This window comes from Chrysochloris asiatica, unplaced genomic scaffold (genome assembly GCF_000296735.1).
Source record: "Chrysochloris asiatica unplaced genomic scaffold, ChrAsi1.0 scaffold00064, whole genome shotgun sequence".
Taxonomy (NCBI): Eukaryota; Metazoa; Chordata; class Mammalia; order Afrosoricida; family Chrysochloridae; genus Chrysochloris; species Chrysochloris asiatica.
Window position 1 is genome coordinate 6,698,226 of NW_006408582.1, and position 25,534 is coordinate 6,723,759.

General features: G+C 38.7%; 1 protein-coding gene across 3 annotated transcripts in view; it reads right to left on the minus strand.

Moving 5' to 3' along the window:
• The window catches only part of ELP3 (elongator acetyltransferase complex subunit 3), a 145,100-nt gene that overhangs the window by 72,354 nt on the left and 47,212 nt on the right, over positions 1-25,534 (minus strand). For all 3 annotated transcript variants that reach the window (XM_006864349.1, XM_006864348.1, XM_006864347.1), the window contains 3 exons: positions 10,945-11,106; positions 6,069-6,195; positions 897-1,090 (listed from right to left, as the gene is read on the minus strand). In XM_006864349.1, coding sequence (XP_006864411.1) covers positions 897-1,090; positions 6,069-6,195; positions 10,945-11,106 — 483 coding nt within the window. The remainder of the gene's footprint in view (positions 1-896; positions 1,091-6,068; positions 6,196-10,944; positions 11,107-25,534) is intronic.

Consider the following 25,534-nt stretch of genomic DNA (forward strand, 5'->3'; position numbering starts at 1 on the left):
CTATCAGTGATGTATCCACCCTGGCTTTGGGGTGCCTCTTTGTCTCTCTCTTTGTCTCCTTTGTCTCTTTCTGTGTATTCTTGATATATATGAATTGCCGTCAGGTATCCTCTCCTCGTGAACTGAACCCCAATGTCGAGGCGGGTCCCCGACATAAATCCATTTTTTTCACAAACTTTTTGAAGTCCCCTGTGTCTATGACATATATGTGATCAAAGGGCATCATAGTAGTAAATATTGTCCTAGAGGTTGGGCATCAGTTATAGACTCTAGAGGTGAGTTCTATTTTAAATTTAGAATAAATTAATTAAAAAAGAAGTTTGGGCTTTATGAGTTTTTGTGGTCTCGATGGTATTTTCACTGTCTTTCACTGAATTTAAACTTTCTGGATTATACAAATGGTCTTAAAATGTTCCTGAAATACTTCAACAAGAAATCTGAAGCAATTAAAGACCACTGTGGATTTAGGTGAGCATATTTTGCAGAAGGGCAAATGTTAGATGAAAACATCCTGGAACTTTGCAATTATAGTATTATAATTAATGTACAAAAAATAATGTTTTAAAGCGTTATAACACATAAATATGCTTTGAGTCAAAAAAAAGAAAGAAACCCTGATATATATCTTAAGATCCTGAGAAGCAAGCACTGTGCTTACTTACCATCATAACTTGATCTCCTGGTTCATGAATGAACAGAAAGATGAGTACATGAAGAAATATATGAATAAAGCAATTTGGACACACTGTCTTTTCATTTCAGCCTTAATTCACAGTTAGAATTCCATTTTTAATTAAAAATATTTTCAAAAGCCTCAGTGTGAAATTAGACTATTTTCATTCAAAACTGCAAACCAACTAGTCACCAATTATTTTTGGAATAAAAGAGCACACTACCTCTGTACTCGGTACACTCGAGTCCATGGAGGCACAAGCGCTAGGATACGAGCCACCAATTCTATCAGGTCACTAGGAGAGTAACTCTTGTATCTCCCCGATTTCCACAGCTCATAAAGTCCAGTTCCACGAATTACCAGCGTAGGGTAGAGTTTCAAACCATCAGGACGAAAAGCAGGGTTCTCAAAAAACTCCTGTGAACAGAACACAGAAAATTAAAATTACTCTTCCACTGCTTACACAGACAGTTGTTGTGAAGTGCTATCCAGAGGTTCCTTAACTCGTGGTGGTGCGCCATCCACAGTTCCAACTCATAGACACCCTGTATAGGGTTTCCAAGACTGTAAATCTTTATGGGAGCAGAAAGCGAGCAGCTTGTGGTTTTGAACTGCTGACCTTGTGGTTAACAGCCCAACATGTAATCTACTATGTTACTAGGGCTTCTTTCTTCTCATAGCGACCCTGTATATGGTTTCTGAGGCGATAAATCTTTGTGGGAGCTGAAACCCTCATCTTTCTCCCACGGAGCAGCTGGTAGTCTCAAACCACCCACCTTGGGGTTAGAAGTCCAGTGCTTATTTTACAAAATCACCACACTCCAATTATAGATTGTTGTTATTAAGTACTGTTGAGTCAATCCCAACTCATAGCGACCCCAGTATAGGGCTTCCGAGGAGCACCTGGTAGGTTTGAACCACTGACCCTGAGGTTAGTAATCCAGTGCTGATCGTACAGCAACACACCAGGACTCCATTATACAGAGTATCCACGGGGAATTTTCAATCTGAGTCAACTTGTGTCACCCACACAGCAGGCTTCGGGCTGCCTTTCCCTCACATTAATGGAGGGTATGCATAAAGAACCCAAACCTGACTGGAGCAAAGGCCCTCCACAATACAGCTTGTTGGTCACTTCATTAGCCTCATGTACCCCTCACCACCTGTTGCTTTTTAGCCTTGGTAAAGGGAACTTCCTCTGCCTGAGGAGGTTTTTATCCACTTTTCTTCAGCAAGGTAACCACTACTTCACTTACAGGTCCCAGACTGAATGATACTTCTCAGAGGCCTTCCTGACCTTCAAATGCAAGCTCTCCCAGTGGAAATACAGTCCTATTAAACTTGCATTTCCTTTTCTAACCTCATTGTGCTTATTCTTTACTCCATGACTACATTCACCTGTACACGGCAGCCTCTTTTAATACTAAAAATGTATTTATTTGAACTTTTAAAAAGCTGTGGCAGAGATTACCTGACCTGAAAAATCTAAACTTTTACTATATCGCCTTTTATAGAAAACTGTAAGTTTGTTGATACTTGGATGTGACTATTTTGTCCTCAGGCCAACTGAAACAATTCCTAACCTGGGATCCACAGGGTGTATTTGTTATCTGGACGTGGAGCAACATATCTAATTATTGCCACAGTCATTTCTTGTACTCTATCATTCCAACTGGCTACTTTATTTCTTTATTTGGGATATAACAGGGAGAGCACATGCATTGCATTAGTCTTCACATGACTTTGTACTGGTAATTTGCTCTTCTGCGATTCTGCATAAATGTTATTGTTGTTAGGTGCCACCAAGTCAGTACTGACGCATAGCAACCCTATACACAACAAATCGAAACACTGGGCCAACCTCACTACTGTGGCCACGCTTGAGTCCATCGATGCTGCCACTTGGCCAATCCATCTCGCTGGGGGTCTTCCTCTTTTTCTCTGACCTTCCACCTTACTAAACATGATACCCGTCTCCAGTGACTGGTCCCTCCTGACAATATGTCTGAAGTATGAGAGACGAAGTTTGGCCATCCTGGCCTCCAAGGAGCACTCTGGCAGCACTTCTTCCAATATGGGATAAAGGAAATGACGAGGGGCTCACTAGTTCCCTCTCACTCCCACCTGGCACTGTATAGGATCTATACAGTTAGAGGTAATGATCTACACCTTGTGAACTTTAAAAGCCAACATTCTTTTACTTTCCATATTTTTATTCTAAAGGAATTCTGGTGGTGTGTGGGTTAGGTACTGAGCTGGTATAAACACAAGGTGAGTGGTTCAAACCCACCAACTATCCCACAGGAGAAAGATGAGGCTGCCTGCTCCCATAAAGATTTACAGTCTCCAAAACCCTACATAGGATTGCTATGAGTCAGAATCAATTCAATGGATTTGGTTTTATATTATTATTGCAAAGCTTTCCTTTGTCTAACTTGTATTTCAGAGAAATGTACCTATAGACTTTGTGATCTCATTGATTTCTTTCACATTCTTAAATGCTGTATTTTTTTTGTGCACCATTTGATCTTAGAGATTTTATTTTGTAATTATGTATGATTTTCCCAGTAAAAACTGTATTTTAAAGACTCATCAAGTCTTCAGTAAATATCCTGTAGTCATCTACAAAGAACATGTACGCAAGTCAATCTTGAACTAAAAGTGAATCTATATCCAAACATGGAATCTCAGAAAATACTTCTGGTACTTGTATAATAAGTTTAGGAGATATATGGACTGGTCTACACCATTTTTCAGAGTTCCGGTGTGGCGTTGTGGGTTAACGCACTGGACTGCAAAGTCGGTTTGAATCTCAAGATTGGTAGTTCAAGCTCAACAGTGGCTCCTCAGAAACCCTATACAGGGTTGCTATAGGTCGGAACCGACTCAATGGCACTTAACAACAAAAACAAACACCGTTTTTCAAAATGAAAACAGATGTGCTAATTATGGATTTCTGGTTAATCATGGAGAATTAAAATAGGCATTTTTTTTCCTTTCTAAAACCACAATGAAAAATAATAATAATAATAAAGCAAAAAAAAAAAAAAAAGTATAACAACCAAAGAACAGGAGACGAGGGAAACAAGTGGCACAATACAATTTTGGAAGACAGAAAATGGGTGGAAGATTGGCAAATGGCTTAGTAAATGAAGGAAACTGTAAACAAAGTATTTACAAACAAATACTTTTGTAAAAATGGGAGCAAAGGCCAGTTCAATCATACCAAAGGCCCTGAAAGTTTCGTGAACTTAAGTACCATATAGGGCAAGAAAGGGGTGGTGGTGGTAGTGTGCTATGGAATTGGTTCTGACTCAAAGCAACCTTGTAAAGGTTTTCCGAGTCTGTAAATCTTTATGGTAGCAGAAGGCTTCATTTTTCTCCCATGGAGCAGCTTGTAGATTTTAACAGCTGGCCTTACAGTTAACAGTGTAACTTATAAGCCACAATGCTAGCAGGGCTCCTTAACATGGGGAGAAACATGGAAATAACATCAGGGACCCTGGTTGGAGGGATTTATTCTTGGTCCTTCCTATAAAGGCAGATAAGACTTGTTTCCCAAAGATATTGGAGAGACTCTGAACTTTGAGGTTCTGGATACAATAAAACCTGGGAAAGCCAGAACTTATGTAAGGTGAAAAACCTATCAGAAAAGGCAAACACAAATATTTTCAACTGAAAGGGAAGATAGGAAAAGGCTGTCTCTCTTTCAAAGACAGAAAACATGCGAGACGGGAAAAACAGGGCAGTCCTGTTCAGTAACAGGTCTCACAGGTTTTACTGTATAACGGAAGGTCTGGTCTGGGTGAGGATCAAGGCTGGAAAAGAGGGTTTTCAGACACAGATGCCTGTGCTTGTTGTCAGTAATGCCTCAGTAGGGTGGATTCAAATCACCAACTTTGGAGCCAGTGGCTGACTGTTTAACTCAGGCTTTCCTATGAAATACCGAGAAGAGGCAAATTCAGAAAAACAGAAGGCTTAGCAGAGGGCAGGAAACATGAGTTACTACTTAATAGGCATGGAGTTTGTGTTTGAGAAGATGGAAAATTTTTTGATGTTGTTGTTAAGTTGCCATCGGGTCAGTTCTCCAACTCATAGCAACCCTATATAAGATTTCTGAGGAGTGGCTGGTGAGTTTAAACCGCCGACATTGTAGTTCAAATCAATCTTGAGGTCCAGTGCTTATCCCACAGTGCCACACCAGGACTACTCTCCTTGGAAATATGGGTGATGGTAATTAATGTGAATATAATTAATTCCAGTGAATTGTACATTTAAAAAAGGCTTGGATGTCAAATTTTCTTACACAAACTTTACCATAATAAAGAAGTATTAAATAAGGGAATAAGAAAGACAAAAAACTACATGAATATATGTGCATATGTATATATACAGAAAATAAACAGGAGGGAATTATTTGGGTAAAAGACAACCTTGTTGAAATGAGTGTAAATTGTCACAACACTCTGGAAAGCAACTTAATAGTATATATTGAGAAGCAACTCAGTACATTGAGTCTTAAAATGTTTCTACCTTTATGCAATAATTCTATTCATGGGAATTTATGCTAACAGATATAGCCCTAAATACTAAAATAAGGTTATTGTCATAAAGTTGCTTACCTAACAGTCTTAGTAACAATATAAAAAGCTGGATATATCATAAATTTTGAAAACTTTGCGAGTGTTTAAGCAAATGATGGTATATTTATTCAATAGAAATTAAGCAGATATTGAAACATGCTATAATTTTAACAGAGACAGTTGTTGTTATTGTTAAGTGCCATCGAGTCGATTCTGACCCATAGTGACCCTGTACAGGGTTTCTGAGGAACAGCTGGTAGGTTTACTCTACAGACCTTATGGTTCACACTCCAGTGCTGCTCCTACAGTGCCACACCAGAACATATAAATAATGTGAAATGTTATAATGTGAAATGAAAAAGCAATTTACAAAAATTACCTATTACATATATGTATGAGGCATTAATGGCGTGGTGGGTTACTCACTGGGCTGTTGACCATAAGGTCAGCTATTTGAATCTTAGGGAGAAAGATGACACCTTCTGCTTGGAAACTCTGATTCGACAGCACACAATAAAAAGAACAACATCACATATAAGTTAGTGTGTATCAGTGCATACATATGTATAAATAACCTCACCCCAAACAGTCTAGAAAAACTACGAAAGGCAATACACTAAAATGTTAGGGTTTTGTCTGGTATTAGGGCTGTGGGTAACTATTCTGTTGTGTTTCCCATAATCTATAAGAAAAATTGAGAGCTTTTATAATGGAATAAAAAATAACAGTAAGCAAGCAAAAAAAAAAGAGTAGAGACAGTATAAAAGCATGCACAGGTATTCTACCTCAGCCTGGAGGAAGGCAACACTTACCGTAAACTGTTCAATGTCTCTTTCTAGTCCCACATTTGGCAGATCAGGCATCATATGAGCCACCACTTTGAAACCAGAATCTTTGGCCAGGTTAAATGACTCACACACTGCCTTAACGGTGTGGCCCCTGAGGAAAGAAAATTTACTGTCACACAAATACATGGGCAGCAAAGTCTGTACAAGGAACAGAGGGCAAACATTCTGAGACGTTAACCACAGAAATTCTATAACTAAGAATCATAAGCCTGGGGTTAAAAAACAAATCTCAAGAAGACTTTTAGTTTTTCACATCCTCATCTCTGAGAAGACTTGGAAGTGAATCATTTTACTTCTGAGTTATTTTTCAGATATTCCCTTTTACGCCTATTCAAAGTTCTCAAAGTAAATGACTGGGTTAATCAAAAGTAAACCCACTGCCTCTGAGACAGCCTCAACTTTCTCCCACAGAGCAGCTGGTGCATTTGAACTATTGGTAAGTTAATTTATGCTAAAAGTTATTTTGTGTAACATCATTAGCCAAAACAAGCTTATAAATGTAAAGATTGAAGTTAAAAACCACAATGAGCTCAAAATCATGAAGAAGCAGCAGCTTGTCATGCTCTGTCCTTTAAAAACCTTGTGGAATTTATTTGTAGTGAGAGAGAGAGGAAGAGTGACAGCTCTAACACAAAACAGATTTCACTCTGCAGTGAGAGTTGGGAGGCCTCCTTCAAAAAAAGTGAGAATTTAGTGAAAAAGGAAATGACTTCAGGCCAGCTGGTAAAATGACATTAACTGTGCCATTCTGGTACCATATCCAAGAAGCGAGCTCTAGTAACAGTTATGGGCAATTAAAAACTGAAGACCTGCGCTAATCCTTTCCACAACTCAGCACAGACGGTGTCTAGAAATCATGGACTCCAATTCACTCTTCCCTAGCTGCTCCCATCTATTTCCATGACTTCCACCTTTAATCTCTTTTTGCCAATGACTTTCATATTTTTATGATGTGTTTAGAGTCCTCTCCTAAACTCTATTCAAATATTTATTACTCTAAATCTGCCCTGTATGATATGGTAGCCACTAGGCACATTAGGAGCCTTGGAGTGACACTGTAAGATAAGCACTGGATGGCTAACTGCAAGGTCAGAGAATCAAACCCATCAGTCACTCCTTGGAAAACTTGCACAGGATCTCTGAGAGTTGGAACAGATTCAACAGCACATAAAGTTATTCAAATTTACATTTAAATTAATTAAAATTAACAATCAAGTTCCTTCATTGCATAACCTTGTTGGACAGTGCAGTTATAGAACATTTTGATCACTGCAGAATGTTGTATTAGATAGTCCAGTTCTCAAACAACCCTCCAACTGCTTGTTCCAGAAGTATCTAAAACTCAATATAAAAATACAAACTCACAAGTATCTAAAACAAAATCTGTTTTAGATTTCTCTCAAAATCTGTTGCTACACCATGTCCTCTCTCTTCATGAACAGTGCCTTCATCCCCAACCAGTTAACTCACGATGGAAAATGGATCTCCGTCTTTACTCCCCCATTCTCTCCTACCTTCATTTCCAGTCACCAAACATTAACTTTTTTCAGGCCATCATGATTTCTCATTTAAATTATTACAGTAATTTACTTAACTGATAATCCATTTTTTATAGATTGTTCTATTTGAATCAATCTTTCATACTCTATCGTGATATTTCTAAAATGAATATATACTCATCCATTTTTTATAGATTGTTCTATTTGAATCAATCTTTCATATTCTAACTATCGTGATATTTCTAAAATGAATATATACTCATTTCACAACTTGCAGTTTTAGAAGAACTTGCTACTGTCCTTGGATTAAAGCCCAAACCCCGTAGACTTATAATGGAAAAATCAAAGCCACTGCTGTCGAGTTGATTTGATTGCAACTCAGGGATACCATAAGTGTTACAGAGTTGAACTATTCCACAGGGTGCTCTTGGCTATAGTCTAAACAGAAGCTGATCTCCAGGTCTCTTCTGCAGTGCCACTGGGTGAGTACGAATCACCAAATTAAGGCTAATAGTCAAGCATAAAGCATTTGTGCCACCCACCCAGGGATCTGGATGACTTATTGTTGTTGTTAGCTGCTGTCAAGTTGATTATAATTCACGGTGGCCCCATGTGTTACAGAACAGAATTGCTTCAGAGGATTTTAACTTGACTATAATCTAAGAAGAAGTAAATTATCAAAACTTTTGTTTCATGGTACCATGGATCGATATGAAGAGACAGCCTTTAGGTGAGCAGTCAAATACAAACTTTTTGCACAACTTATGACTTACAACCTACTGCTGTGGAGTCAATTTCAACTCAGAGCAGTCCTACAGGACAAAGTAGAACTGCCCCATAGGGCTTTCAATGCTGTAATCTTTATGGAAGCTGCAAAAATATGGCACCAACCATCCCACCTTTGACGCTCTCTGCTTCTCATTTGGGTTCAATAATCTATTGCAATGGCCACACAGAACTCAGAAGACAATACTCACAGTTTATTTGGGTTTTGTTTGTTAGGGAGATTAATAGGTTACAACATAAGGGCACAGTTGTTCTAATCAGTTTTGAATAAATGTCCACAGAGCATGCCACTCCACCATAAGTCTCAATGTGAAGGCACTCAGCTATAGCTTAGTGGGTCAGCAAACCTAGCTCCCCCATTTAAGTGTCTAGAGACATCCGATTCTACAAGCAAGCTTCCTGCCTGAAGTCACTCCATTTTACTTGCTCTGTGGGCTGGGAAGCCCACTGCTCTGGTTCTTGGTTCTGCTGCTGCTGTTCCTCTACTACTCTTCCAGTGCCACAGCTTTCTATCCCTGGGTGGAGAGGTTCAAAGCACAAGGTTCTAAGGGTCCAAAGGACATGTCCCACACTCCTGGCTCTTCTCTAATGGTAGTTAGATCCTGCACTCCTGCTTCTGAGATGGCTCATTTTATACACATGCTAGGCTTTTGTAATTAACATTGAACTCTGCTAACATCACAGCTGAATCACCTTCTCTTACCCAGATCCAGCACAGCAGAAACGTTTGGTTGCAGTTACACACTAGCTGGAAGAGACATTAAATAATTCACTACATGGCAGAAGCAGCCTGTCATATCCTTCTCCCACGGAGTAGCTGGTGGGTTCAAACAGCCTACCTTTGGGTTAGTAATCAAACACTTTAACCACTGAGCCACCAGGGTTTGTCCTATGACTTATAGTCCCCTCATAATTTGGCCTTCCTTCTCAGTTTCATCTTTTGCCACTCTTCTACCTTCACAGTCTACACTCTAAGCAAACTGAATTGCCTAAATGTACAAGGTACTTGCATTTTTACAAGCTTACTCATATTTTTCTGCCTCAGATCTTCTCCACTTGACCAACTCATTCTCTTCCTTGAAGTCTCAGCTTAGATGTCATTTTCTTCAGAAAGCCTCCTTGACCTTCATGAAACATTCTCTTTCTTTCCAGCTCAATAGGTACTTCTTTAATAAATGCCCTTGATTACCTCAGTAGTTCAACCAATTTTCCTAATTCAGGTCTTCTAATATAAGAACACACGGATTTCTGGTGTGGCGCTGTGGGCTAATGCATCAGACAGCAAAGTCGTTTAAACTGCAATGTCAGTGGTTCAAGCTCACCAGCTGCTCCTTGGATACCCTATACAGGGTCCCTATGGGTCGGAATCGACTCGACAGCACTTAACAACAACAATATATGAACACATTCCATTCAGGTTAATTTCTTTCAGGCTTGATAGCCATTAGATTCTTCTCTGTGTCCAAAAATATTTGACAGATTTCCATTACTTAAAGGAAAACTCCAAGCCCATTAGCCTGGCATTCTTCTTGGTTGTTTCCAAGATCTTGGCCAGTGTGCTTCCTTACTTCCCCTTTATTTTTTCCTCCTAAATCAACCCCCAAGTGTTGTATTCAAGGTCCAACTCAACACATACCTACTCACTAAAACTTATCTTTACCTTATTAAGCCAGTGATCTCTGCTGCCTAATGAACTCATGGATTCTTTTTTTAACCTCCAAACTAAATTAGCAATTGATTATAAAGCTCCTGGTGTGGCACTGTAAGATAAACAGTGGACCACAAGGTCGGTGATTCAAACTCAACATAGGGTCATTGAGTCAGAAGTGACTCAATAGCACTTACCAACAACAACAAACAGTACATTTTTCATATTTATCTTTTCACTTCAACTCGATTTCTAGAGAGGTGAGAAGTTCATATAACTCTAGAAACCCCTCTAGCTACAATTTTCTTTCTTTCTTTTCTTCTGCTCCAGAATTTTTCAGTCTTTATCCACTGATTCATCATCCTTTCACTCAACTCCCTGTCAGCTGGCATCTGTTTCACAAAAACTAGTATTCTCAATCTCACCCTGATATCATTCTTGTTCAAATTCTTTTCTTTGTTCATATTCTCCTTGGCTTTCCACCTCCCCCTACTTTAAACTACTGACCTTCAACCCTACCTCTTGCTTCCATATTGGAAAGGTTTTTTATGACAAAGAACAGGGAAATAAATGAGCATGTTTATAAGCTACTAAAATAACCAACAGACAATGACTGAAAATGAAGAAAAAAGGGTGTGAAATTAAAAACAAAGATAGAAAAAATACCTTTGAAAGGGAAAAAGACCTTTCGCTAATAAAAGTAGAAAAAAATTGGTGGAGACAGAAAAAGCCTTTGCATAATTATTTGCCAGCATCTTACCTGTGGAGTCTTGGTCGGTGCTGTAGGATGAGCACTGAATTGCTAACTGCAAGGTAAGGGGTTCAAACCCACTAGCCACTCCTCAGAGACCCTATACAGGGTCACTCTGAGTTGGAACTGACTCAATGGCACTTAACAACATCCTACCTGTTGGTATCTCTAGCCACATCTTCATAGACACTCTGCACGCCAATCTCCAGTCTTGTGCAGCCATAAGTCAACATGTCACTTAAGTGACGCTTCATGCAATAATCTGGTCTGGTCTCAATAGTAATTCCAATACACTTTGTGTGGCTTCTCTCAGAATACCTATAGAACAAACATAAAATTAAACAATCTGCCACAGTTTTAGAACATTTACTCCCATTCAAAGTCTTATTTTTCTTAGACCTCCCAGTGTAAGACAGTTGTGAGGAGCATGGGCTCTGAAGCCAGATTGTCTGGGTTCAAATCCTGGCTCTGCTACTTCCTAACTTTTCAAGCAGAAATGTTACTTAACTGTCTATGCCTAGGTTTCTTTATCTGCAAAATGAGGGTTTGTTGTTGTTATGTGACATCGAGTCAGTACCGACTCATAGTGACCCTATGTAAACAGAACGAAACACTGCCCGATCCTGGGCCAACCTTACTATTGTTGCCAAGCTTGAGAGGCAGTGATGCCAGGGATGGAGACAGAGAAGATGATGTGGATATAAGGAGCAACTAGGGACACTGGACTCAGGGTGGGAGAAGGCCTGTGTGGTGTCCCCTTTGGGGTTATATAATGATGCATGGAGGGGACTGTAATCACTGCAATGAAACAAAATGAGATACAATGAGTGTAAAGCCGATGTTCTCCCATGTAAACCTCACAATAAAAACTTAAAAAAAAAAAAAAAAAATCATGCTCTATAGTCCATGTCACTGCACTGAGTAGGTAACTCAGCATGGGGCATCATATTTGTCTCCTTAACAGTATCTCTAACTTCTTAGAACCCAGTGGACCATTCTATAGCTTTCTACATTCTTCTTTAAGGAAGGTGTAGGGAAGCCTTTTTAATTATTATTATTATTTAATTTCCTCTTTCCAAAGAAGTTCATACCACCTTCTTTAAAGGTAAAAATCATAAAAATGTCCATAATTTTTTAACTGATCCTTTAGGCTCATATTTCATTCTCAACTATCAATAAAAATAAGTTACTCAGTTAATGTTAACAATAGTTACTGATAAAATTTAGAATCACTGAACTGGAGGACTAATGATAAAGTATTTCTTTTTAGAAATGCATATTCTATTTCATTGTTTATTACTGTATTCCATGACACTTCATATAGGATCACTAGAGGTACTAAGAGTAAGAGTAAACAACTTGTGTGTTTACTAAAAGATGAATCCCAAGGCAGAAAAGGGGCTCAGATCTTTTCTAGTCTTTCCTAAGGCAGGATACTAATTATATGGCTTCTCTGAAACAATCAAATCAGAACTTCTCAGGGTTCTCAAATAGGTGAGTACTGAGACATGCAATAACAGAAGTACAGTTGTTAAGTGCCCTGGAGCTAGTTCTGACTCATAGCGACCTTGACTCAGGTTTCTGACGCTGTAAATCTTTACAGAAACAGAAAGCCTTATCTTTCTCCCCAGGAACACCTAGTGGTCTTGAGCTGCAGACCTTGTGATTTGCAGTCCATTGTTTGAGAGTCACCGTGCTCCATTCTTACAGTTAAGGGCATCTTTTTCAGTGTATTAGTCAGCTTGCTGCAGTAATAAACAGCCCCACCTTCAGTGGCTTATAGCAACAAACATTTGCTCCATGTATGTTACATTTCTGCACTCTGTTCCCTTTGCTTTCAGGGTGTACTGACTGAAGGTGCAGCCCTTATTTAGCACATACTGTTCTATGGCAGATGGAAAACAGCAGGTGACAGAGCTGAACTGTATAATCTGTCTTAAAAAGAAGTACAATGTTAAATAATAAATACAGCCCATATTCCTAGAACATTGATTACTGGGTTTGGGTGAAATTTTTTTTTGATTAAAAAAACAAACTTTGCTGAAGATTGAATAAGACATTGTTGCTGTTGGTGGTGTAATTAGGTGCTGTAAAGTCTGTTCCAACTCACAGTGACCCTATGCACAACAGAATGAACACTGCACGGTCCTGTGCTATCTTCACAATCACTGTTACTTTTGAGCCCATTGCTGCTGCCACTGTGTTGATCCATCTTATTGGGGGTTCTTCCTCTTTTTTAAGGCAAATTCATTTTAGCAAGGAGGACGTCTCGTCATCCTTTAAGGAGCATTCCGACTGTACTTCCTCCAACACAGATTTGTTCTTCTTATAGCACTCCAAGGTACTTTTAATTTTTTTCTCCAACACCATAACTAAAATGCATTAATTATTCTAAGGTCCAACTTTCACATGTATATGAAGCTATCAAAAATATCACGGCTTTGGTCAGGCACACCTTAGTCCTCAAATTGACACCTTTGCTCTTAAACACTTCGAAGAAATCTTATACAGCAGATTTAGCTAATGCAATAAGTCATTTGATTTCCTGACTGCTGCTTTCATGAGTGTTGAAGGAGGATAAAAGCAAAATGAAGTCTTTGAGAACTTCAATCTTTTCTCTATTTATCAAAATGTTATGTGTAGGTCCGATGCTGAGGATATACATTTTCTTTACATTGAGGTACACCCTATACGGAAGGCTGTAATCTTTGATCTTCATCAGCAAGAACTTTTTGCTTTCAGGAAGCAAGGTTGTATCATCTGCTCATCACAGGTTGTTAATGTATCTTCCTATAATCTTGTTGACATGTTTGTTGTTTTTTTAAGTTTTTATTGTGAATTAAGTGATAGTTTACATGGGAGAACATTGGTTTTACACCATCATTTCATTGCAATGATTGCAATCTCCTCCATGCATCATCATTCAACAGTATTTGCTTCTAGTCCCTCTGTTTGTTTGTTTGGTTGTTTGGAGGGGAGGGGGTTGGGTGTATACCGAAACATTCAGGAATATATAATCATTTGAACAACCAAAGAGTACATTCTGCAAGGCTGCCTGCTGGCTGCCAGCACTCAATCTTTCTCTTTCCATGAATCTAGATTCCTCAACTGCTCTCTCTCTCCATGTCCTCATCTCTGCCTTCATTTCTGGTGTTGCTGCTTCTCTGGATAAGGTCCCACATTCCTCTTGTGTTTTTCTCCCTTGATGGTCCTAGGTTCCTCTGTTTCTGGACTATAAGATTAACTGCTCCCTAGTTTTTGTTACAAAACTTCTACCTTTACAGTTGTGACAGTTGTAACTAGTCATGACAACAATTACTCATAACAACTGAATCATAAGAATCTTATTCCCATCTCTTTTCACCAGACCCATCTAGATAAGATGAAAACTATTCATTGGGGATTATACCTTCCCCTGCATACTCTTAAACACCCTCTTGAAAACTTGTAAGCCACTCACTTCATGCTTTTATCGCTCCTTCATTTTAGGTAGCCAATGTCTAAGCTGACTGTCCCTATCTACCCTGTCTGTATACAGAGGGGATAGCACTGATACTTGATGTGAAGACTCCTTCCCTCTCTGTTGGTATTTTGTCCTACTACATCCATAAGTATAGGACAAGTTCATCAAATTGTAGCAATTTACACTTGTTTCCTTTATCAAAATTGTTTTTATCTTCCTCTAGTCAAGTTCTGATTATCAAGCCATTGAGGCTAGGTCAAATGGGTACTACCTGCAGGTTTGAATGTTCTTGTGCCTCCCTTCACTTCATATCAGCTGGATACTTCACTCTCAGCTCTAGCCCACTATAGCTATGTCCTTGTCCATGGGCTCAGGTATCCCAAGGTCTCACTACACTTCAGCCCAACCAATCTGTTCTCTTCTCTCTCTCATCGCCAGGTCAACGGTAGTCTATGGAATGTGGTTGAACTCAGTCCATTTTCTTCATTGCTGCCTTTCCCTCTCTTCCATTCACCAGTAGACCAATGTGGTTGCCAGCAAGTTTACATGCCTGCTCGTGTGTTCCCTCTGAGGTTCAGTCTTAGAGGGGGGTTTGTCCAAGGAGCTTGATTGCTTGCCTTGATGGCTTCCCGGTAAACAACTTGCTTGTTCTTGTAGTAGCCAATCATACTGCCATCTTTGTTTTCAGTTTTTCCTCCTGATCTTTCTTTCAAGAAGTATCTTCTGTTGCTCTAGCTGTTCCAGGCTGGTCTACCTGTCCTTTCTAGTGGGAATGTACCACCTCAGAAGGTTCTGGATAGGGCTCAGGATTCCATCTAAGGTCCTATACACTGCAAAGGCTCCACAAGAAGCCTATTTTACTGGCAAGTTCTAGAACCCCTTTTAGGTCTTCCAGTACTATATATGACAATACTCTGGTGCTGATCGCAATGTTTCAATATTCACTATTCTGGTGCTAACAAAGTTCCACTGCTATTCATAAGGTTGTCAGTGGATAAATCAATTAAGAAATCTTCTTGGTTAAGGTAACATCCTACACTAATGGGATTTACCCTAATTTTAAATGACTATCTAACAACATATATGAGAACATACTAGAATCAGGCATTCCAAAATTATATGATGAATACCCTCCACCAATCAGTTTACATATATTTTTAGTGGTGCTGTAGGATAAGCACTGGGCTTAAATGTTGTTTGAATTGCAAGACTGGTGGATCAAATTCACCAGCTGCTCCTTGGAAACCCTATGCAAGGTCACTATGAGTCAGAACCAACTCAATGGCACTTAACAACAACAAAAATATTTTAAAAAGTCATACCATTACTTAAGCAAGTTCAGAGGAAGAACAGTAGTTTGAATAACTGGGGAAAAAACTATAGACTAGGCAATTGCACAAATGGGAATTTGTCTAAGAAAAGAGAAAATGTACTGGGTAATCTTTCTACTGCACAGATCATGAAAAGCCCACCAAGGACACACAGAGGAAGCTGCTCCGTGGATGATAAGGTCTCTTCATAAGCAGTCAGGATACAGGATAGGGCAGAGAGGCAAAGCTTTTTCTCAAATATGAATTTTACTCCATTTCAAAAATGCCTTTCCTCTGTCGGGAGAAAGTCATTAATTTATTATCTTTTACAGGAACAGAAATGGAGGTATGAAAAATGATAAAAATAAAATAAGTATTTCCTATTAAAAAATCAACTGGACAGAGGTAAATACTGCTAACTGACGGAGGGGACTGTAATCATTGTAACAAAATGAAGTATATAATTTATGGAATGTGAAATGGATAACACTTTTCTAAATGCTCACTCAATTCACAATAAAAAAATATTTTTAAATCAGCATTTTATACTTATAAAAGGTTTTCACCACTATTTGCTTTTCAGAAGTGTATTTTCATTTGAAAAGCAATTAAGCAGAAAGTCTTATCAAATTGCAACCACAAAAACAATGGAGGGATTGTTCACCATTGAACAAAGTATAAGGCCAACTTTCCCATAACAGCATCGTATTTTAATTAGGATTTTTAGTTAATGCTGTATTTGGTATCACATATCATTGATTCTGGATTTTTGGTGTAGCACTTTAGGATGAGCACTGGACTGCAAACCACAAAGTTGGTAGCTCAAATCAAGCAGCTGCTCCTTGGAAATCCTAACAATGTCTCTACAACAACGACTCAACAACACTTAACAACAAAGTCATTGATTCTGCCGCTTCATTTAAGCAAGATATAAAGATACTGATATAATTATTATTTAATATGCAAATATGTACATGCAGGCTTTTAACTAAAACTAAGCAAAATGCTCTAGATGACAACATGGCCTGCTTTAGTTCTCCATATCATTTAGATAGCCACCAAAATAGCATCCAATCTCTGTCTTTCCTTTGTGTTGTTGTTGTGCCATCAAGACATTTCTGACTCATAATGTCTCTGTATATGATTTTCAAGGAGCAGCTGGTAGATTTGAGCTGCCAATGTTATGATTAACTGTTCAATGTTTATCTTACATACCACATTAAAAGTCCAGAATCAATGATTGTTGTTTTTAAGTGCTTTCGAGTCAGTTCAGACTCATAGTAACCCTATATTGGGTTTCCTAGGAGCGGCTGGTGAGCATGAACTGCCAATTTTCTGGTTCAAACAGATCTTACAGTCTAGTCATTAACCCACAGTGCCATACCAGAACTCAATGATATGAGGTACCAAATATAGCATTAACTAAAAATCCTAGTAAAAATATAGTGCTCTTCAAGTGGAACGTCGGACACTATCGATAGAGGCAGACATGATGACATGGAAAGAGAGAGCAGCTGAGGACTCTAGACTCATGGAAAGAGAAAGGCTGTGTGCTGGCGGCCAGGAGGCAGGCTTGCAGAATGTGCCCTCTGGTTGTTTAAATGATTATACATTCCTGAGTGTTTTGATGTACATAAAAAAAAAAAAAAAGGTAGAATAGAAGCAACTACTGTTGAATGATGATGCATGGAGGGGATTGTAATCATTGCACTGAAACGATGAGTGTAAAACCAATGTTCTCCCACGCAAACTATCACTCAATTCACAATAAAAACTTAAAAAAAAAAAAAAGTGCTCTCATGGGGAAAGTTGACCTTATACTTTGTTCTATAAGGCAACAATTCATCCATTGTTTTTGTAGTTCCAATTTGATAGGAATTTCGGCTTAATTGTTTTTCAAATGGAATACGCTTCCGAAAAGTGGGCAGTAGTGAAAACCTTTCATAAATATAAAAATTTTTTTTTAAAACTTCTTATTGTGAATTTAGTGACAATTTAGAAAGCCATTATCAGTTAGTTTATCCTACAGTGCCACACCAGGACTCCCTTCCTTTAGTATGTAGTGAACAACTCCCATACCTTCCAGGAGCTTCAGACTTTTTAAGTTCATAAGTATACAGGAACTATACAAAATATTTTCCAAACATGATTATAAATTTCTAAGATATAATTCCTGTGAGTACAACTAAGTCTTTTGACACTAATTTCACTATTTTTGTTCTATTAATGGGTTATCTTAAATAAATCTGTATAGTCAACTAGTGCATTTATGTTGAATCCTACACATTTCGTATGCCTTTAAGAGCCATACCCACCAAAACCATTGCTGTCAAGTGTGATTCACTACAGGACAGAGTAGAACTGTTCCATAGGATTTCCCAAACTGTAAATGTTCATGGAAGCAGACTGCCACTTCATGGAAGAAAACTGTGGCAGTCTGCGGCATACAACAACATAAAACAATAGTTCTTTGCTCAACACAAACTGAGGTAACAAATTTACAACAATTTGACTTTTAAATGAATACTATGAAAAACTAACCTAGTGACAATGTAGTTTAGAGACTAATCTTGGATCCTTGCTCACTATCACTCTAATCTACAAGATTTAACATAAACAATCACCCCAAATGTCTGCTCCCACAAAGATTTAAGTCTTGAAACCCTGTATAGGGTTGCTATGACTAGGAATCAACTTGATGGCAGTGAGTATGATTCTTTTCATAGAATCCCTCATGGAACCATGGTTAAATGCTTGGTGCTATCTAAGAGCTCAGGTGTATGAACCCCCCCAGCCTCACAGTGGGAGAGAGATATGGCAATCTGCTCTGCTTAGTAACCATACAGGGCAATTCTACTCTGTCCTATAGGTTAATATGAGTCAGAATCACTCCAACAGCAGTGGGTTTGATTTTTTTGTATATATAAATGTATTACAAAAAACTGACACTGTCAAAAAGTGACTTCTAAGTGAAAAATAACTTGTAAACAAATCTTTTACCAGACAAAAATTCTCATTTCAATTGGGATATTCAAATAATAGAGTATCACAGAAAGAAGTAGTTTTAAAGATAATCTAGTCCTTTGTTGTTGTTGTTAGGTTCCATCGAGTCGGTACCAACTCATAGGGACTTTATGTAGCACAACAGAACGAAACACTGTGTAATCCTGGGCCACCCTCACTACTGTTGCCATGCTTGAGTCCATCGATGCTGCCACTTGGCCAATCCATCTCATTGGGGGTCTTCCTCTTTTCCTCTGACCTTCCACCTCACCAAACATAATACAATTCCTAGCAAATGGTCCCTCCTGACAATATGTCTGAAGTATGAGAGACGAAGTTTGGCCATCATGGCCTCCAAGGAGCACTCTGGCTGCACTTCTTCCAAAACGGATCTATTGGTTCTTTTGGTAGCCCATGGCACTTTCAATATTCTCCTCCAAAACCATAACTCAAAAGCATCAATTCTTCTACAGTCTTCCTTATTCACTGTCCAGCTTTGGCATGCATATGAGGTTATTGAAAATACCACAGCTTGTGGTCAGGCACACCTCAGTCCTCAAGCTGACATCTTTGCTCTTCAACACTTTAGATATGCCTAATGCAATACGTCCTTTGATTTCTTGACTGCTGCTTCTGTGAGTGTTGCTAGTTGATCCAAGAAGAATGAAGTCCTTGACAACTTCAATCTTTTCTCCATTGACAAGAATGTTGTTTATTGGTCCAGTGGTGAGGATTTTTGTTTTCTTGACATTGAGATGTAATCCATACCGAACGCTGTGCTCGTTGATCTTCATCAGTAAATATTTTAAGTCCTCTTCATTTTCAGCAAGCAAGGTTGCATCATCTGCATATTGCAGTTTGTTAATGAGTCTTCCTCCAATCCTGATGCCACGTTTTTCTTCATAGAACCCAGCTTCTTAGATTATTTGCTCAGCGTACAGGTTGAATAAGTATGGTGAAAGAATACAACCTTGTAGCACACCTTTATTAATTTTAAATTATTCAGTGTTCCCATGTTCTGTTCAAACAACTGCTTCTTGGTCCATGTACAGATTCCTCAGGAGCACAATTAAGTGTTCCAGAATACTTACACTATGCAATGTTGTCCAGAGCTTGTCATGATCCACACAATCAAAAACCTTTGCGTAGTCAACACAGCACAGGTAAGCTTTCAGCCAAGATCCATCAGACATCAGCAATTATATCCCCTGTTCCATGGCCTCTTCTGAATCCAGCTTGAACCTCTGGAAGTTCTCTGTCAATGTATGCTTGCAGCCATTTCTGTATTGCCTTAGAACTTACTCACATGGGATATCAAAGAGATTGTCTGATGATTTCCGCATTCCATTGGGTCACCTCTCTTTGGAATGGGAACAAATACGGATCCTCTTCCAATCAGTCCGACAGGTAGCTGCCTTCCACATTTCTTGGCATAGATGAGTGAGTGCTTCCCGTGCCACCTCACTTTCTTGAATGATTTCAAGTTGTATTCCATCAATTCCTGGTGCCTTGTTCTTTGCCAATTCCTTTATCACACCTTGGATTTCCTCCTTCAGTATCATTGGCTCTTGATCATATGCTACCTCTTGAAATGGTTGAACATTAACTTTTTGTACAATGACTCTGTGTATTCCTTCCATCTTCTCTTACTGCTTTCTGCATCATTCAATAATTTGCCTAGGGAATCTTTCAGTAATGAAAGTCGAGGCTTGAATTTTTTCTTCAGTTTCCTCAGCTTGAGAAATGCTGAGCATGGTCTTCCTTTTTGGTTTTCTGATTCCAGATCTTCTGGAGCTGATCTCTGAAATTTTTTGTTCAGCTCTTGTACCTCCTCATTTCTTCCATTTGCTTTAGCATCTCTACGCTAGAGAACAAGTTTCAGGGTCTTTTCTGACATCCACTTTGACCTTTTCTTTCTTGTCTTCTTAATGACTTTTTGCTTTCTTACTTCCTCAATTATATAGATGAGGAAACTGAAGTATAGAGCCACACAGTGACTTAAACCAGATCAAGATTAAGCTTAAACAAGATCAAGACAGAAATAAGTCTGGAAATGAAATCTCCTAGCTCTTAATGCACAGTTCTTTCTACAGCATTCACTGATGAACATGTTTGGAGTATCTGCTATTTTTAGGGCACTGTATTAGATATAAGAGATTCATTCTCTTTCTGTGAAGAAAGATAGCCTCTATTAAGGAGTATAGTAAAAAATGCATCATATAAAATTAAATAAGACCAGCAGTCACTAAAATTATTTTTTGCCACTCTGACTTGACAGCACACAACCACCACCATCAGCACCACTGAAAACCAGATGTAGTGCTAAGTTCCACGAAATGCAGTGAGAAGACTCAGCTTCCCTCAGCAGAGACTAATAAATCATGAGGTTTCCTTAATGGAATTCTGTAGCAATCTAGCAAGGTTCATGAACTCCTGGTGTGGCGTTATAGGATCAGCAGTATACTGCAAACCTCAATGTTGGTAGTTCAAATCCACCGGCAGCTCCTTGGAAACTCTCTATACAGGGTCACTGTGAGTTGGAACTGACTTCACGGCACTTAACAACAACAGCGTGCCATAAAAATAGGCCATAAAAGTTTTATCTTGATCTTCTGTCAATTTCAACAACGATCTCAGTGTCTATACTACATGGCCTAACTCTTTGAAAAAGTTACATATACAGACTATTTTTGTATTAAAAAATCAGGAATGGATGAAGGAATGATGGCCTGTTTCTGGTAAAACAGAGTAAGCTCCTAGCAAATCAATCTTATACAGATAACAACTATGAACTCTGGACAAAATATTTTAAAATCTATCATGGACTGCTAACCACAAGTTCAGGGGTACAAACCCAACAGCTGTTCCTCAGAAACCTATACAGGGTCACTATGAATAGGAACCAACTTAACAGCAATTAACAATAACAACCTGAAGACAGAGTGAAAAATTAAGTCAATGACAACTAGAATTTCCCATTTTTAGTACTTTTAACTGAGCGCTGGATCCAGCATGCCAGGTAGGGCAGTTAAACTCTTGTGAAAAACTCTTGTTAGCTTGATGAACTAGAAGACAGGGTTCAGGGTTCAACCAAACTCTTTTAAAAAGTGAGGGACTAAGTCCTGGAAAAGACAGAACCACAGATGAGCAGCCCTAGATTGTAAGCATAAACTTTGTCAAAATATGTGATTGATCTCTGTACAAACATGTACAAGAGAGATCTCAAAAAGTCCATAAAAGCAGAAGAACTGAACAGGAATTTGAGAGTCCATGCACTGTATGGAAGACGGTTTTCAGTTTGAAGTTAAACGATTGTTTGAAAAACAAAACATAGTATCAAATTACTCTCGGAGGAACATAACAGAAACCAGTTTTCTGTCTATCAATCACACTGTTCAGGATATAATCCAAAATTAGATGACATACAAAGAAATATGAAAACATGACCCAGTCTTAAACGGAAAGACAATCAGCAGACTGCAACCCTGAAATAACCCAAATTAGCAGACAAAAATTTTAAAGTGGCAATTATAACTATGCTCAAGGATGCAAAAGAAAACATACTCATAATGATTGAAAAGTTAGGAAATTTAAGCAGGGAAATAAAACCTAGGACAAAGAATCAAATGGAAATTCTGATATGAAAATGAAGAACTGAGTCCAGTTCAAGCTGGTAGAGTGGGCAGACACACTGAGCCCACCATCTGCAACAAAGACATTGGGAGGCCAAGTAAAACAAATACAGACGGTAACCCTAGAAGCTTGAGCATCAGGGGATAGGAAACAGAAGTTGACTGAGCATCAACTGGAAGAAGAAGCTGAACAGGAGCAGTGAGAGGAAAGGAAAATGACAGACTGTGTCTGTCTTTAGTGAGTGGCTTTAGTGAGTGGCTGTGGCATGTCCTGTGCCCTCCTGGTAGCCAGAGGCCAGTCCCTGCCCTCACCAATCCAGCAGCCAGTGACACCACTCCTGTTCAGCCTCAGCTCTGCCTGGGGTCTGGCAGTGGAGTGACACTTGCCCTAAATTAACACTACGCAAACAGTGAAAAGAAAATTGCATTCACACATTCTATCTGTATCACATCTACTGGGAGACAGGTGATGAGTGCCAGAGTACACACCAATACATAATCCTCTATAAAAGTATGTCACCACAATGTCTGGAGAAAACTGACAATTTCAGCTTACATGATGAAAAAGACAGAGTGTCTCAAACAAGTGACCAAAAGAACAGTCAGAAAATATGATACCAGAAATGGCATCAGGACTCTCTGATAAGTAATTTACAATAATGCTCTTAAACAGATTGAAAGAACAATCAAGAAACTACAGGTGAAATCAAGGAAAACATGGAGAAAACTTTAGGAAAATTCAGGAAACAAACTGACAAAATAAATGAAAATAAAAAGGGAACCATACCAAAACAGTAATGTGAAAAACCAGAAGTTGAATTAGAGAATACACTGAAAGGGCAAAGAAGTAGAACAGAAGCAACGGAAGGCCAAATTACTGAATTAAAAAAAAAAAAATCTCAATCTGCTAGAGGAACAATCATAAAAAAGCAAAACAAAATAATTTGAAGAAAGTCTAAGATTTATGTGGGATGCTATCACGAGAAATAACTTACATGTGACTGAAATTTCAGAATAGAAAAAGACCAAAATGCCCATAGAGAACACTGTCTAAGAGTTGTTAGAAGAACACTTCCCTAGCATCATGAAAGATGAGAAGAGTCATTCAAGAAGCTGAATGAACTCCAAATGGAATAGACACCAAAAGAAAAACACCAAGATATATTATAAACAAACTTTTCAAAATCAAAGATAAGGAAAGAATCCATGTCAGGAAATCCTTGTCAAAAGCTCAGGAAACATGAAAAAATATTTACAGAGGAGAACTAATAAAATTAAATTCTGATTAATGCAATCCCAATCCAGACTCCAACAACATTCTTCAAAGAGATGCAAAAGACAATTACTAACTTTATATGGAAAGGAAAGAGACCCAGGATAAGCAAAGCACTGCTTAAGAAGAAGGACAAGGTTGGAGGCCTCTCACTCCCCGATTTCAAATTTTACTACATGGCTACAGTGGTCAAAACAGCTTGGTACTGGTACAATGAAAGATACATTGATCAATGGAACAGAATCAAGAATCCAGAAATTAACCCATCCACAGCCAACTGATTTTTGACAAAGTGCCTATGTATATTGCATGGAGAGGAGATAGTCCCTTCAACAGGATGGTGCTGGCAGAACTGGAAAGCGATATGCAAAAGACTGAAACAAGACCTTTACCTCATACCCTATACAAAAACGAACTCAGCATGGATTAAAGCTCTAAATGTGAATCCTAAAATTATGAAGGTCATCAATGAAAAAATAGGGACAAATGTGAGGCTCTAATTCAGGGCATATACAGACTACCAAACATTTTGAAAATTACACAAACAAAAGTAGACAAAATAGATGAGTGGGCCATAAATTAAAAACTGATGTGCATCAAAGACTTCACCAAAAAGGTAAAAAGGGAACTCACAGAATGGGAAAAAATCTTTTGCAATGACTTATCAGATAAGGGACTCATTTCTAAAATATATAGGAAACTACAGCACCTGTATAAGAAAAAGACAAATAACCCAATTAAAAACTGGGCACAGGACATGAACAGGCACTTTACCAAGGAGGAGATCCAGGCAGTCAACAAACATGAAGAAATGTTCACCATCACTAGCCATCAGAGAACTGTAAATCAAAACAACAATGAGATATCATCTCACACCAGCAATAACAGCAAAGATCAAAAAAGTAGAGGACAATAAATGGTGAGGATGCGGAGAGACTGGGACCCTCCTACATTGTTGATGGGATTGCAAAATGGTCCAACCTCTCTGGAAAGCAATATGGCGCTTCCTCAGAAGATTGGAAATAGAAATACCTTATGATCCAACAATTCCTCTACTTGGTAGTTACCCACAAGAAATATGAGCCATAACACAAGTAAATATATGCACACCAATGTTCATAGCAGCACTATTTACAATAGCAAAAAGATGGAGACAGCCTAAATGACCATCAATTGAAGAATGGATAAACTGTGGTACATACACACAATGGAATACTATGCTATCTTGAAGAACAACAAGGAAGCTGCAAGCCACTGCATAATATGGATGAACCTTGAGGAAATTATGCTGAGTGAAATTAGTCAGTCACAAAAGGTGAAATACTGCATAAGACCATTATTGTAAAAGACTAAGAAAAGGAACCCACCCAAAAGGGGGAAAAAACAAAACAAAACTATATATATAATTGCTGATCACCAGGAAGTATGGGATGAGAGGAGGGAAGGGAGAGAGGGGAAGATAAAGCACAGGGTAGGGAATAGACACAAAAAAGCTTGGGTGTTGGGGATGGGGGGGAGCAATACACAAGAAGGGGGAGGGGAATAGAAGAACAAGGCGGATGGGAGAACAGTTAGGCAGGTTCGCATGGGCTAAGTGGGACAGAGGTAAATGATGATGTATGCACAACCTTGGAATAATAGGGCTTCAGTATACAGGGATTAAGGCATGGTTTAAAATGGTAAAAGAGGGGAATAATGTTAAGATGCTGTCTTTTGAATCTTGGTTTCCCTTGCCTACCATTGTGAAATAGACACTTGGAGGGGGGAGGAATAGCCAGAAACATCACAATAGAAAGCTTGTATGCCTGTCTTCAGCTTATAACTGATTGGAATGCCTTAAAAGGGGCTAGAAATTGCCCAGTGAAAGAAACCACCTGTTGAGCCTGTGCATTGCATAAGACCACAGGTGGAAACCAGAATCCCATCCAGAATTGTCTGAGGTGGGAAATTTCCACTGGAAAGGATGAGTAGACCAGCCTGGAGCAGCTAGAAGAACAAAAGATACTTCGCGAAGAAAGACCAGCAGGAAAAATCAGAAACAATAATGGCAGTCTGATTGATTACT